At 41.6% G+C, this 14506-nt stretch overlaps 1 protein-coding gene across 1 annotated transcript in view; it reads right to left on the reverse strand.

The window, feature by feature from the left end:
* The window catches only part of ARHGAP26 (Rho GTPase activating protein 26), a 385346-nt gene that overhangs the window by 265725 nt on the left and 105115 nt on the right, over positions 1-14506 (reverse strand). Inside the window, exons 5-8 of the mRNA XM_015597932.2 lie at positions 14371-14472; positions 7583-7693; positions 2458-2562; positions 796-925 (exon numbers count right to left, since the gene is read on the reverse strand). Coding sequence (XP_015453418.1) covers positions 796-925; positions 2458-2562; positions 7583-7693; positions 14371-14472 — 448 coding nt within the window. The remainder of the gene's footprint in view (positions 1-795; positions 926-2457; positions 2563-7582; positions 7694-14370; positions 14473-14506) is intronic.

Below are 14506 nucleotides of genomic sequence, written 5' to 3' on the forward strand. Positions count from 1 at the left end.
GGAGAAGAGCTTCACTGCAGGAAAAAAAAAAATCACTTCCTTTTCTCCCTGGCACTGAATGCATGGATTAAGCCTGGAAGTGCTACCCGTAGCACAGCCCAACACAAAGCCTTCTCCCAGGCCTAGTGCATGAATCTGAGAACCATCACTGAAAACTCCAGGTAACCAACACAGGGAATTTCTTTCCTTGACATCCATCGTGCCAGCAGAGCAATGAATCTTCTTCCTGGCTGTGAGAGTGAGCTTTTGTTTCTACTTTTCATAAAATTCAAGTGTTGGAATGACAGGAGTTGAAGAGAAACGGGAAAGGGCCTAAGTCACGACTGTTTGGACCTTGCTGAAACAAGTCTTAAATGAAAACAAAATCATTAAATATTAAGTCTACCAAAGGATATGACTGTTGATAGACAGTTAGGTCTAGTATGTAAGATCTTTCCAAGGCCTCTATACCAAGAATATAGTATTTAAAGCTAAACTAAAGGTACAGGTACCTCAAGAGTAGAGTGACATGAGGGAGAAAAGAACCACCACAGAGCCTCAATGCATTCCAGATTCCCAAGGGAATTCCTAGTTACAAAGAAAACAACATGTCCCTCGGTGGTCGATAAGACTTGGGGACATCACCTTTCCTTAGGAAACTGCACTATAAAATTACTCTCATTCACCAAAGCGTGTATTTACAAAATACAGCTCTAGGCCAGGCACTACTGGCCTAGAAGGTAGTGGATATACCCTCCACCTTCTGGGCAGAAGGCATGAGTGCAGTCCAAGCTGCTGGTGGTCCTGGGCACTCACGTTTCTCCTGAACGTAGAGGTAACCTTCCATGGTGTAGGGACTGATAGTCTTGTGCTCAAGGGGATTCTCCTTCATCTTTTTCATCAGTGATTCCACTTCTGACCTGGTGCCTTCAAAGCGATTTCTTGTCTAGGATGAAAAGAATTTTATTCAAATCAAAGAAATAAAACCCTATTCCCATCTCTAACAATTCAGAACCTCAACCAATAGAATCGTTACATCTAAAATCAGATAATTTAGTTCTACAGTCAGCCATCTAAGAATTAGGCAAATAGTCAAGAGGTATACTTTGCTCTAACGTCTTATACAAGAATGTCTCGAACTCTAGGGACCATGAAAATCACCTGAGGAACTTGGAGAAAATGCAGATGCCCAGGCCTCATCCCTAAAGATGCATTGAGTACCTTTGGACACAGAAATGTGCATTGAAACAGCATCCCAGGGGATTCTGAGTCAGATGGTCTACAGGAAGGTACATGACCCTGCCCTCCCTCCAGACAGAGGGATTCATTTCTCCAGCAGCAGGGAGTGTTGCCTGTGATGGCTCAGATGGTGCCCTCCTCCAAATGCAGCTGCTTCACTGAGGGTTACTCCTTCCCTAGGGCAGCCTGTACCCACCCAGTGACTAGTCTAGGGACAAAAGTCGAAAGAGTCAAAAGCCTGCCCCCCTTGCTTCTATTCTGGCCACTGTGAAGGACATCCCTACTTCAGGGTGCCCATGGCATTGACTGAGGCCTCTGTTGAAACTGTATCACAGCTTAACTTCTGCACGGGCCTTATTCTCTCACAGGTGTTTCTTCCAACAGTGCTCCCTGTAAACCTGCTATGTGTAAATCTCCACTTCAGAGCTGGCCTTCTAAGGAAGCGGGCAAAAGGGAAACACATTTTGTAAAACCTTTTCTGAAACTCAACTTCCTGTTCTCTCAGAAGACATAGAGAACCATGTCAGGGCAAACTGCAGGCTTCTAAAAGCCATGCAAGATAGCCCACATGGATGCACTTGGTTTCTTTTCTATACAAGATCATCTAGAGACGAAGACAAGATGCAGACTAACATGGCCCATTCACACAATGAAGAAGGGGGCTCGAGCCCTACTAACCACTAACCAAAGAGCCCTAGGCAGGATTCTGAGCACCAAAAGGTCATGCTGTTTAAAATGTGGGAAAGGAGATTAGGAGTAAACCACACCGACCTGGACTTCCTGTCAGCCTTACTAACAGTTGAACAAGAGCACATCCTTTGAGCTGGAGGCCAGCATGTGTGTGCCGCCCCCATCCCCTGAACATATATTCTAAGGTCTCATGTGGCTAGGCAGCTAAGATGCACAGAAGGAGAGCTGGGCTGGGCGGAGCAGGGCTGGGCTGGGGTGGGACTTCCACTGCCAAAGGAAATCCTGACCCTGGTGCTACAGATTTAAAACATAATCAGCAGTAGCACTTCTGACAACATAAATAAGTGCTTTAAAATAATGGAGGAGAGGACCTGGGACCACCAGGCACCCTAGAAATGTCTGCCCCCGACTGCCCTTCGAACCCAGGCAAGACCCATTCTCCTCGCCTATATTCCGACCCAGATACGTGAGCTCTGCTCAACCAGACACGTATTTTGTTTTTTCCTTTCCTTAACCAGAGAAAGGAAGTCTGTCATTTTGCCTACTCACGTTCTGTATGCTAATGGTCAGCTGCGTCTTGAAGTCGCCGAAATCCTTGGCCAGTTCATAACCGTGGTGATAGAAAGTGAAGAGTCCTTGCAAGAATGCCAGTAGCTATAATGAAGGTAGAAAGGGAGAGTTCACATAAGCAGGTGAAACAGGTATTTTGTAGCTGTGCATGAGCTCCCAAGTATAGTCTGAAAGTCTACAATAAAGTAACGATAATAGCTATTACTCACTGAGCACTATTTGTATGCCAGGCACTGAAACTTTGTATGTCCTATCTCACTGAACACTCATAACAACCTGAGGTAAATAATACTGTTATCTTCACTTTGATAATGAGGAAGCAGATTCAGAGTGGTCAAGTAACTTGCTCCAAAACACACAGTAACTGGCAGCCACGTTTTGAAACCAGATCTCCTTGACACCAACACCTGAGTTCTGACCCTGTGAACTTCACCGCCTCCCAAGAAAATCATTTTCTCAGAAATTAAAGTCAGGACTCCAACTTAGTCTCCTTCTAGTATTTGTATATCAGCTTGTCGTGCAGAATGGTGTGGTTATATTGATAACCAACAAGGAAGAGAGAAAAGGAAGCTGGTGTGTCCTGAGTCTGCAGTCTAACAAGCAAAGTGAAATCAAATAAAATCATCTAGGTCAGCTTCGGCTCAAATGTGTTTCTGTGCTTTCCCTAAACTGCAAAAGAAAACACTATAGATTCCTTTATTAAAATATTCCCATGTTCCCACATTTTCAGTTACAACGGATTCCCTAAATTCCCATTTAAATTGCCTCAGGCTAAAGGTAAGCCTGGTTCATTGTTTAGTCTTGTCTTTAGTGAAGAGTGAAAACATCTGTTCATCAAAATTCTTACAACATGCCTTCATATACTTAAAAACTATTAATGTTCCTGTCCTGGGCCCCTGCCAGCCTTCCATTCTCCAAGCTAAATAAACCTTCCCGCAGTCTTCCCTCTCAGAACCTATATGCAAACCTCACTATTGTTATGCTGCCCTGGCCCCATCCCAAGCTCTACATTATCTTGCCTCAGTTCCAAATCTCAACCTGAAAAAGGGCACAGAGAAACACACAGAGGGAAGACAGTCATGTGAAGACGAGGGACAGGAGTGATGAATCTACAAGGCAAAGAATGCCAATACTGCCAGCAAACCACCAGAAGCTGGGAAGAAGAAAAGAAGGATAACTTCCCTACAGGTTTCAGAGGGAGCATGGCCCTGCTGACACACTGATCTTGGACTTCTGGCCTCTAAAACTATGAAACGAGAAATTGCTGTTGCTCTAAGATTTTTATGGTACTTTATTACAACAGCCCTAGCAAACTAACATAGCTATCAAGAAGTATTCATTCATGCAACAAAAGGAAGGACAAACAGTAGTGATGGAAAGCTGGGCCAGGTAAGCCATGTAACTGCCTTTAACTCATCTTTTGCAGGAGAATAATAATGCTACCCACTGCTGTACTGGATTCTGGTAAAGACCGAGATCATCTACGAAATGGGCCTAGCACAGGAGTGCCAGCAGGAGTTGCTCAGCAACAGAGATATGATTAGTCTAATGTGTTAGAAGTTACACTGTGGTGGCAGGGTCTAGGCCAGGCTGGAGAAGGGGGTGGTGCCCAGGACAGAATGCAACAAGCCAAAGGGAAAGAATGAAGACCTGCAATGGGGCAGAAGCAATGAGAAAGAACAGGAAGGAACGGCACCAGAGAACACTCAGCAGGTGAAACTCAGAGGATGCAATGCCTGACAAATGTGAGAATGTGTTCTCTGTAGCAGTAGGTAACCTTCAATTATGAAAACTCAGAGAACAGACGGAACAGGGCCTCACCTTCATGAAGTCAGTATGTCATTATCTGCAATCCAAATCTCCAGAACATTTAGTACCTCAACAAGAAAATAAAGGTTTCCGGGGCTCAAAAAATTATATGGGTTGGACCCAAGAAGTCTGATTTTTCTTCCGTAGAACACTAAAATTTTATTTCTTTTTCTGAAGGTCAATAACATCCTGGTACATGAAGTTACTTTCTGTGAAACAACTGAACATAGTCAGTGGGCACGGAGGTTCCTTGAGTGGCTAGAAGATTCCCTTGACTGCAACCAACTTAATATATGAATACCCACCCTAGTTACCTCAGCAACTTAGTTCAATAGATTTCTTGCTGGTTTCCTTTACACCTGTAAAAATCAAATGCTGTTTCACAGAGATTAAGAGCCAGACCATTGAAGACTTGCTATTTACTAGATGTGATCTTGAAGAAGTAAATAAATGGGCTTCCGTTTTCTTTAGCTGAAAATAGACATAAAAACAGTACCCTCCTTCTGAGATATAAGAACTGGATGATGTACTATAGGTAAAGTACTTATTATTAGCACTCTACACGACACAGTTTCAGCTAATACCAATGATTACTTCATGGTCTGTTTTGTACAAGCTAGGGGCTTACTAAAGTGCAGACTATTGAGCCCTACCCCCAGATTCCAGGTCTGAGAGAGAGCCTGAGTATTTGTATTTCTAAGACTTTGACCATTGAGAACCACTGAACCATTGATTCATTCATTGACGAACCTCTTCTCCCTATCCACAGCTCTTGGAGCCACTGACTTGCCTTTAGGCTGGTGTGTTAGGAAATAAAAACTTCTGTGGAAAAGATTAAACATCTAAATCCTACATCTAGCCTCTCAACCAATTCACTTAACTTTGGGAAAGTTCCTGTCACTTTCTCTTTATTTGAAGAAGAGACCAGAAATTTTTTTCGTTAGCTCTCTGGTTGTCTTATTTTATGACCTCAAAAACCACAATGGTTTTACACTCTTTAAATCCCTCTGGCCCTTGTATACCATCCATCCTGTCCAATCTGGCACTGAACTGCTCGCTACCTTGGCTACCTCTCTACTATATACTCCCATGCTTCCCCAATGAAGCTGTGAGCTCCTCAGACGCAGCAGCTGGATCTTCAGCATTTTCTATGATATTCAGTAAATAAAAGCTTTTAGATTTACCTAGACTATTTATATTAAAACAAGTGGGCCCTGTTAATATTGGCACTTGACTCCTCTCTAAGGAGACCCTTGGCAGCCAAAGTTGACATATTCCTCTATCTCAGAATAAAAAATAATTGGGTGCTAATTAGCAATTATATAATAAATATATAATAATTGGAAACTAATTAGGTTAGCTCTGTTCTAAGCATCTTACATGAATAAACTCAGTTAATCCTCATAACATATTTATATGGCAGGAGGTATTATTTACCCATTTTGCAGATGAAGAAACTAAGGCTCAGAGAAATAAACAATTTCCCCAAAAACACAAAGCTAGAAAATGGCTATGATTTAAATCTAGGCAGTCTGGCTTTAGAGCCTTGACAATGATGCTGTACTTCCTCTCAAAAAACTCAAGACACCAATACATTACAATAGAATGCCAGGAAATAGGATAAATCCTTACAGATTTCTTCTTTTTTTTTTTTTTTTTCAAAAAAAGGGAAGGACAAAAAAGGAAGAGGAGAAAAGCCCATTTAGATCACCAGATTAATCCAGCTGAGCCCAGCCTAGATTGTCTAAACCCAAAGATGTGTAAGAAATAAACATCTATTGTTCATATGAGGTTTTTGTGGTTATTTGTTACACAGCAGCCGTTAACAGATACAATACCTGATTCACTAGGAACACCTGAGAGATGAAAACGGTTAACAAAAAAACTCAGCTCAAAAATGTAGGGATGGGCTTATTAGAATCACACTGTTCTTTTCCCACCAGAAATTCTAGTAGAAACAAGTAAAATTGCTAAAGGCATTTTGAGAAACTGAAGGCTGGCTTTTAACACCTCTGTGCCCTAAGCTTACCTTCTCTGGCAGATGGCTTCTCCCACCTCACAGACTCTACTGTGTCAGAGACCACTGCTAGACAGAAAGTTGGCTCTAAAGTTTCTAAATTCAGATTAAAAGAAAGGTATCATGTACATCCCCCTATTTCCTTGAGGCAATTAAGGACTTTTTAAAATTTGCCATTTAAGGTGGCTGAGAGCAGAATTCTAAGATTATAATTCCAATAGAGTAAAAGATGTAAGCATCAAATTTCAAAGCCGACTAGACTCTTGATAAAACTACTAGCAAGTCTACATGCCTAAAAGGCATCCCAAAAGTTATAAATTAGAAATAGGGTATAAAACCCACTCTTCACTAAAAAAGGGTGGTCATGTTCTTTCAGTTTCTTACAGTTTTATTCTTATTTGCTTAAGAAAATCACTTTCTTAAATCTAGGAAGATAAGAATCTTATTTGTATGGAGACCCTTGTCTTGGGTCTAAATCAGAGGCTGCATTTGGCTGAAAATGCAAGGTCTGTAAGTTTTAAACTGAGACCCATATGCTCTCTGGTGTTTCCATGAAGTCTTCCTGCTTCAGATTCTGAATATAGTGCCACAGCAAGGTGGGGTAGTACCACGTCTGCATGAAACCACAACTACGCGGAGGAGGCCTAAACTTAAGCCAAACTTATTCCCACATTCTAACCTTTCACACCCCCTGGAACACCTCTGCCCAAGTCCAGATCCCATCATGGTCCACTCAGCAAACTCTCCACGCTGCTTTGTTACAACGAACCTATACCGAGAAATCACTTTATATAGCATCTTTGAATGCATGAATGGTGTGAGGAAGGGCTTTGAACTCTGGAGGCAAAAAAAGAAAGGTATCGTGTACATCCCCCTATTTCCTTGAGTTACCACTGCATTATTTAAAGGAAGGAAAAAGCTGGGGGAGGAGAGTTAAGTTAGTATAATCACTACTGACTGGCAAAATGAAAAGTCCTCTCCGCCTTTACTTCCACCTGCAAACCAAACAGGACAACACAGGGTGGCTAAAGGAAGCAACGACTGCTGAATGTACCATCTCCCTCGCTACAGTCGTACAGGAATGGCTACAGGAAAAGACCTAAGGTAGCCAGACTGACAAAGCCCTGTTACTCAGCAGAAGGCACACCATCAGGGCTGGTCAACCTCTTCATTAACAACTTAGAGCATTCTGTCATCTCGGTAGTGGGAAGGAGGGGTGGGGATGAAAGTAAAGACACCATAAAAATATAAATAATAAAAGACAGAGCATCTACTTACGGGCTCCACAAACTCAAACATCTTTCTCTCTTGGACTTCCTGCACCTTGAAGACATACTCCAGGGACACTTCATAGAAATGCTGCCGGACCAGGTCCACTTGACTATCTGCCTACAAAAAAAGATGGAATTTTAGAGAAAAATCAAGTCACTACCCAAAGGGAGCTTTCAGCAAGCAGGCCAGAAAAGTCTCTGGAGATGGCTTTTAAAAGCAAATCAAACAACATGAAACAGAAATAAGAGTAATGATAATGGTTGGCCAAACACTTAACTTTGTGCTAGGCACCATGCCCATAGCTATATATACATTACCCTATTCGAACTTCATTAATTTTAAATACATAATCCTCATTAAATTCCTAAAAAAAGATATTATTATCTTTACCTCTAATTTATAGGAGGAAAATGAAATCTGCTAACATTAAGGAACATGATGCAGCTGGTACAGGACAGAGCTGCAACTTCTGTCCTGGTCGCTCGGCCTCCAAGACCCTTGATCGTCTTTAAACCATTAGGCAGTACTGCCTCCGTGCACCAGGGGAGGATCTGAGTTCCACTTAAAAAGAAAACCTGCAGGGCCATCTCCAACCCATCCTCTCTAATGAACAGAACAACTATTAGAAGGCAGGAGACTTCAGAAAAGGACATTTTTACGAGTCCCAAATACTTTCTTTGTGTCATAGATGAACTGTCAGTTTACCACAAGCAGAGTAATTGCATTGTTCCTTGTGAACCTCACTTCCTCTGTGCAGGTGTGTGGCCTGGAAAGGCCCAACATGGGTACAATTAAAACACTGACCTAAGTTCTAGAACCCAGGGGAGAAAATGCATGTGTGCGTGTGTACGTGTGTGTACGTGTGTGTACGTGTGTGTATATGTGGTAACAAAATGCTGTGCTGGTCAATACTTCCACTCTCTATAATGCTCTTAACCTTTCTATAACATGGCTGTGCCAACTCATTCTTTCAAAGCATATTATTACATTGAAAGCGCATTTCAATGACAAAAGTGAATTCTTAATAAAAATTAATATTCCACTGATAGAAAACACAACACTTTTTTTCTTTAGAAATGAAGGGGTGATTCTATAACATACTTTACAAAGACAAACAAAGCCCCCAGAGGACTATGTCTTCCAGCGTTCCTTTGTCAAGGTTCCTGCAAAGAACTTGGGACGGATCTTTTCTTCCATCACACCAAACACAGTATTGCTACCAGGACATCTTGAAGACTTGGCAAATCATTCACTCATTCAAGCATTGTGAGCAAAAAGAAACTTCCTTCACGGAACTCACAGCATAGTCAGGAAAAAAGGGTATTAATCAAATAATCATGTAAGTAAACAGAAAAGCACGAACTGCGGTAAAGCACATGATGCTATGAAACGGCCCAAAAGAATTCATTCGAATCTAGTAGCAACTTCTTCCCAGGGAAACTTACACTTTAATACCCAGAAGCTAATGTGCTGAATAACTGCTGAATAAAACAAAAATACAGGGCTAAGCCTGGGGCTGTATGCTAAGCTCTGAGCAGGGGGAGTTGATACCTGAGCACTGATCGCTGTTTATTTGGAGGCAGGGTTTCAGAAAGTGCTGCACTCCCCACCCCTGCCCCTATGTTGGCTGTTTAGACAACTGGGTGGACACACCTTTTACCTGGGCTCCTGCCAGCTATGGCCCATATGATCCTGTAGCCTTTCATTCTCTTGTAGTGCAAATCCAGTACACTTACTGAGGGATGCATCTACCTTCCTGATCACCCCCACAGCCTCATATATCCTCCCTGATTGGGCTTGCCCACTGAAACTAAACTGAAAAAAAGGATCCTTCTGAAAATCTGCAAAGTGCACCTCCTGCAGTCAGGAAGGATGAAGTAGCCAGAAGAAAAGTCCTCTGAGAAAAATAGCAGAACCCAGTCAGTCAGAGAGCTGGCAGAGCAAATGCCTAGGCCGGAGTTACAATTCTATCATTTTCTAGTTGGTGAGACTGGCTCAAGTCATTTACCCTCTCTGGGTCTCCTTCCCATATCTGGACGATGGAGATGATAATATCTGCCCTTGCTCTGAGTAGAGCTGTTTCAAAGAGAAATGAGCTAAAGGATGAAAACAATTTCAAAACCACGAAGTATTCCATGCACGTTGGTTGCTATTATCATCACTGGGGACATCGGAGCTGATGGGCTTCAAGCCCTGCTCCTACCCTAAGCCAACCATGTCATCTCCTGTGGTTATACTCCTCTCCTAACCGGTCTCCTGCTTTCATTCTCTACCCATCTCCTTCCAATCCAGTGTCCACCCAGCAGACAGAACGCCTTTCCTAAAATCTAAATCAGATGTTCTTACATCCACTTTGACACTTTCCCCTGGCCTCCGCCACGGTCTGCAAGACCTGGTGTGACCTGCCTACCTGTCCTGCCTCACCTCCTCTCACCCCAACCGCTCTCACTGTGCTCCAGCCACTCTGAGCTCCTTGTTGTCCTCCAGCACTCCAAATCTTTCTTGTCATGCAGGCTTTGCATGTTATGTTCCTTCTACCTGAAAAACTCTTTCTCTAGATAAACATTCAATTTTTTTTTATCATCAATGCACAGTAAATCTTTTTGCATTATGACCTAATAAAATTACATTTATAATTAAGTGCAATACACTTTCATATTTTCCATTCTGTTCTAGCCTACTCTACTCCATTTCATGACCTAGTAATTCAGATTGTTATGACCTTTTTAGAGCAGCCTTCATTAACTATATTATTTAAGATAGGTTACCCCGGGGAGTCTCTACCTTATCTCCCTGTTTTTTTCCTTATCATTATGTGAAATTCTTACTTATTCCTCTCTTTTCTGGTGTATTGACTACTGGAATATAAAGTCGATAAGAGCAAAGACTTTGCCAAATTTTTTCACTTTTCTATCCCAGTTCCCCAAATGGTGCCTGACCCGTAGTAAACATTCACTAGATACTTGAGAAATGAATGCACTGATTTCTACATGGCCATCAAGACTCAGCACCCAGAAAAACATGTAACAGAATGCATTCTGAAGGAAAAGGAAGACGAAATCCCAAAGGGAATGGTATGTGTCTCCTACCAATGGCCCTGCCCATCTGGCCACAGAATGCCCCACATCCTTAGCTCCCCCTGCAATGGAATTGTAGCCATGATTCCAACCTACCTGGCAAGGCATTCAAGACAGTTTCTCTGCCTGTAACTTGAAAAACTAAATCTACCAGCTCATCTGAGAACTACTAACCATTCTGTGCTTCTCAGAAATGAAACATTTTCCTAGGCTGTAAGTTCATGAAAGCAGATCATTCTCTTCACTCCCCACAATACACTCAATGCCTCACTAGGCTTTCACACAAATGTCCAATGAATATTTGTTGAACGAATGAAAACTGTCTTTGAAGCAAGCTTCTGACACTGATTTTGTTTTAACTCATCCACTAGATGGCAGTGTCATTCCACATCGCTGCCGTGTAATTTCACCTTCCAGGATCTAGGGATGGGCTAGAATTTAAAAGTATTCGGTTCAGAACACCGCAATCAGGAAACAATTCTGGATAACCAAAGGAAGCAGATTTCATAATGTTCCTAAAAGTTGATTTAATAATGTTCCTAAAAGTTGTGTTTAATAATGTTCCTAAAAGCTGATTTTTTAAATAAATGTGAAGTAAATTATCACTAAGTAGCTGGAAAAACTTTAGCAAATCATTTGACCTCTACAAAGAACTCAGTTCCTTCAAAGGTAATTCCAGGAGGTTCAATCAGAGGATCACCAAGGTCCCTCCATTTAGGTCAATTCTATTTGCAGGATACTCAAGCTGAATAACAATGGCAAGTAGGCAGCAGAGCACCATCCCTCCCTCCCAAGATGGAGAGAGAAGTTGAAGAGTACACGGTGTTAAAAGCAAGGGCTCCAGAGGCAGGAGCCAGGGTTTAAATTTTCGCTGACCAGCTATGGGCAGACTATTAAACAGCTCTGAGGCTCAGTTTCCTTCTAAGTAAAATAGAGGGAATTTAAAATAGAGGGAATATATCTGTACCTCATAAGGTGGCTGTGAGGATTTAATAAGATTCCATGTAAAGTGCCCAACATAGTACCTGGTACATAAGTATGCATTAAATAGATATTTGATGCTATTATTGTTGTTAGTAAAAATACTATCATTACTGTTGTTATCATTAAATTTTTATTTAATTCCATTCAAGTACAACCAAAAACCAATGCTTGTGAACATACCAGCACTTGCAAGAAAGACCTTTAGTCTACTCCTTGCCCTCGAAGTACTTAGAAAGTTTGAATGAGTAAAAGACAAGAACACAAATGACTGTAACAAAAGAGGATAATGAAAAATGTCCACTAAGATATATACTGTCAGAGTCCATGCTACAGACTGTTTGTGCCCTCGTGAATGTTTGTGCCCTTCCCCATCAATTCATAGGCTGAAACCTAATCACCAGTGTGATGACATGTGAAGGTGGGGCCTTTGCAGTGATTAAGTCATGAGGGTGGAGCCCTCATGAATGAGATTAGTATAGTACCTTTGTAAAAGAGTCCTGGAGAGCTCCCTCACCCCTTCTGCCATGTAAGGACACAGCAAGAAAATGGCCATCTATGAACCAAGGACCAGGCCTCACCAGACGCCAAAGGTCCCAGCACCTATCTAGGACTTCCCAACCTCCAGAACTGTGAGAAATAAATGTGTTGTTTATAAGCCACCCTATATATGGTATTCTAATATAGCAGCCCAAAAAGACAGTCAGGAAGAGTTTCATCAAATTTGGAAACGGAATGGAGAACAGGCCAGTCACAGGGATAATACTCTGTATTTGTGTAGCAGCTATAATTTGCTTTCTCATACATGAAATAGGCAGGACAGAGATGAGTATTTTACAAAGGTACTAAAAGCTCAGAGAGATGAGTACTTGTCCTAGGTCACACAGGAATACATTAGAGCAGGCCTTGAAATAAGGTATCTCTTTGCTAGCCAGTGTTCTGGTTCCTACACTGTGCTCAGGAGGACATGATATTGGCATGGCCCTAAAAGAACAAGTTGAACTCACCCCAGACCAAGTCAGCAGACTTGGATAGAACAGACTGGAGAACACTCTCACTCTGAGGAATGTCATGCCTGTAGGATAAGTGTACTGTTGCCCTCCCCACCCCCCCAATATCAGCAGGTGCTAGAATAACCTTACACTTGCTCGACTCTTGAATACTTCAACTCATTTAACTGCTTAGAAATTGTAGGGCTGACCAGATCTGGCCATTGTGATCTGCAGCCAAAAAGACTTTCCTTAAATATAGTTTCGAAACCCTAGATGCCATATGATGCTAGAAGAATGATAACTAAAAAAGTGAGGGCATCAGGACAGATCCTAAATGAAATATTTACCATGAACAATTACATAACCTTGGGTATCTTCTAGTGTCTATATCCTCATGTAGAGCTGGGTATATCTAGTGTCTATATCCTCATATACAGCCCTTTATATACCACCCAATGAAAATAAGCATTTCTTTAGGCTTCTCAATCACATTTGACTAGATTTACCTGAGTAGTTCTGCTATTTCAAGAATCATCTCCTCATGCATCCTACTTCTTTTCCCTACTCAGGCACAAGATCCTCAAGGAAAGGTTAGTGTTTTCTGCATTTTACAGTACACACCAAGTTCTCAATTGCTGTTCGTTGGTTGGCCAAGAACTGATCTGCAAAGTCCACTATAAACACTAGCTGTCAAGGCTGTTGATGAGTTCTCATCATCAAACAATTGGTTTGGTCTGAGGACCACACATTCCTAACCAAGGATGTGTAACAGATCTTGACTGGGAGGGGACTGGACTCCATTATCTTCTGACCTGTATTCATCTTTCAACCGTTGACTCTACTATCTTCATATGAATTTTCATTTGACAAAAGTACTGGTCTGGTATTTGCTCAAAAAGAAAGGACATTTAAGAACAAGGGTTGCCTTGGAAGCCATAGCTGCTCTTTAGAGCATGCCTGAGAAAGGTCAAGCAAATTGTTGAGTTAAATAAAATGTGTAGCTAAATTTGCAGTTTGACTAGGAAACTGTCCTGTCTCTCAGAAATGTAAACTCCCTTGCCACGCAAATTTCCATGAACTAAAGAAAAATGGTCACCACTCCATGGCTGCAAAGCTGACTTTTCTATCCAAGTGATTTACTCTTAAAAAGACCACACGCAAATCCAAAAAGACCAGGGGCAGATCAGAGAATTTACTTTTACTTTGTTTATTTGTTTGTTTGTTTGTTTGTTTTTAAATAAAAGGTTACCAAAGCATCAACCAATAAAATACTGCTTTAAAAAAAAAAAAAAAAGACTAATGTCAAGTACTGGTTGAACTAATTTTTTTAAATTAACATGAAGGAAGGATGACCAAAGTGTTTTGGGTGCTAACATTTCAAATCACTGATATAAGTCAAAAGGTAAAGTAATAGAGTACAGAATAAATGTCGAGGGTGAGAGAAACAGGAAAACAGATCTCAGTTGGAAAGGAAGAAGCACATTCTAGTAATTAATGCTGCCCAAGAAGGAGGTGGGTGATCTTGACCAGCAGTATGCTCCTCTGCCACTGACAGGCTGGATAGCCACAAAAGATGTGGTTTGGGTGGGGATATAAAGGCAACTGGGCATCAGGCATCAGATCAAACTTCTAGTTTCTGAGGTCTCTTTCAAACCTAGGATTTTCTGGCAAAGAGTAACTAGCACATATCCACAGCACCACGTAAAAATTACACCCTTTATTCAGGATACTAGTAGTTTCTTACCTCCTGTAGCTGAGATTCTTTCTTTTTGGAAGACAAATTCAAGTGTTTTTCTAAGATGCCACAATACTTCTCTGTCTCCTTGTCATACTTCTTTTTGGCTTCCTGGGAAAGAAGAAAGGAGAAGAGAAACTGAGTA

Source organism: Pteropus alecto, unplaced genomic scaffold (assembly GCF_000325575.1).
Source record: "Pteropus alecto unplaced genomic scaffold, ASM32557v1 scaffold78, whole genome shotgun sequence".
NCBI classification, from domain to species: Eukaryota; Metazoa; Chordata; class Mammalia; order Chiroptera; family Pteropodidae; genus Pteropus; species Pteropus alecto.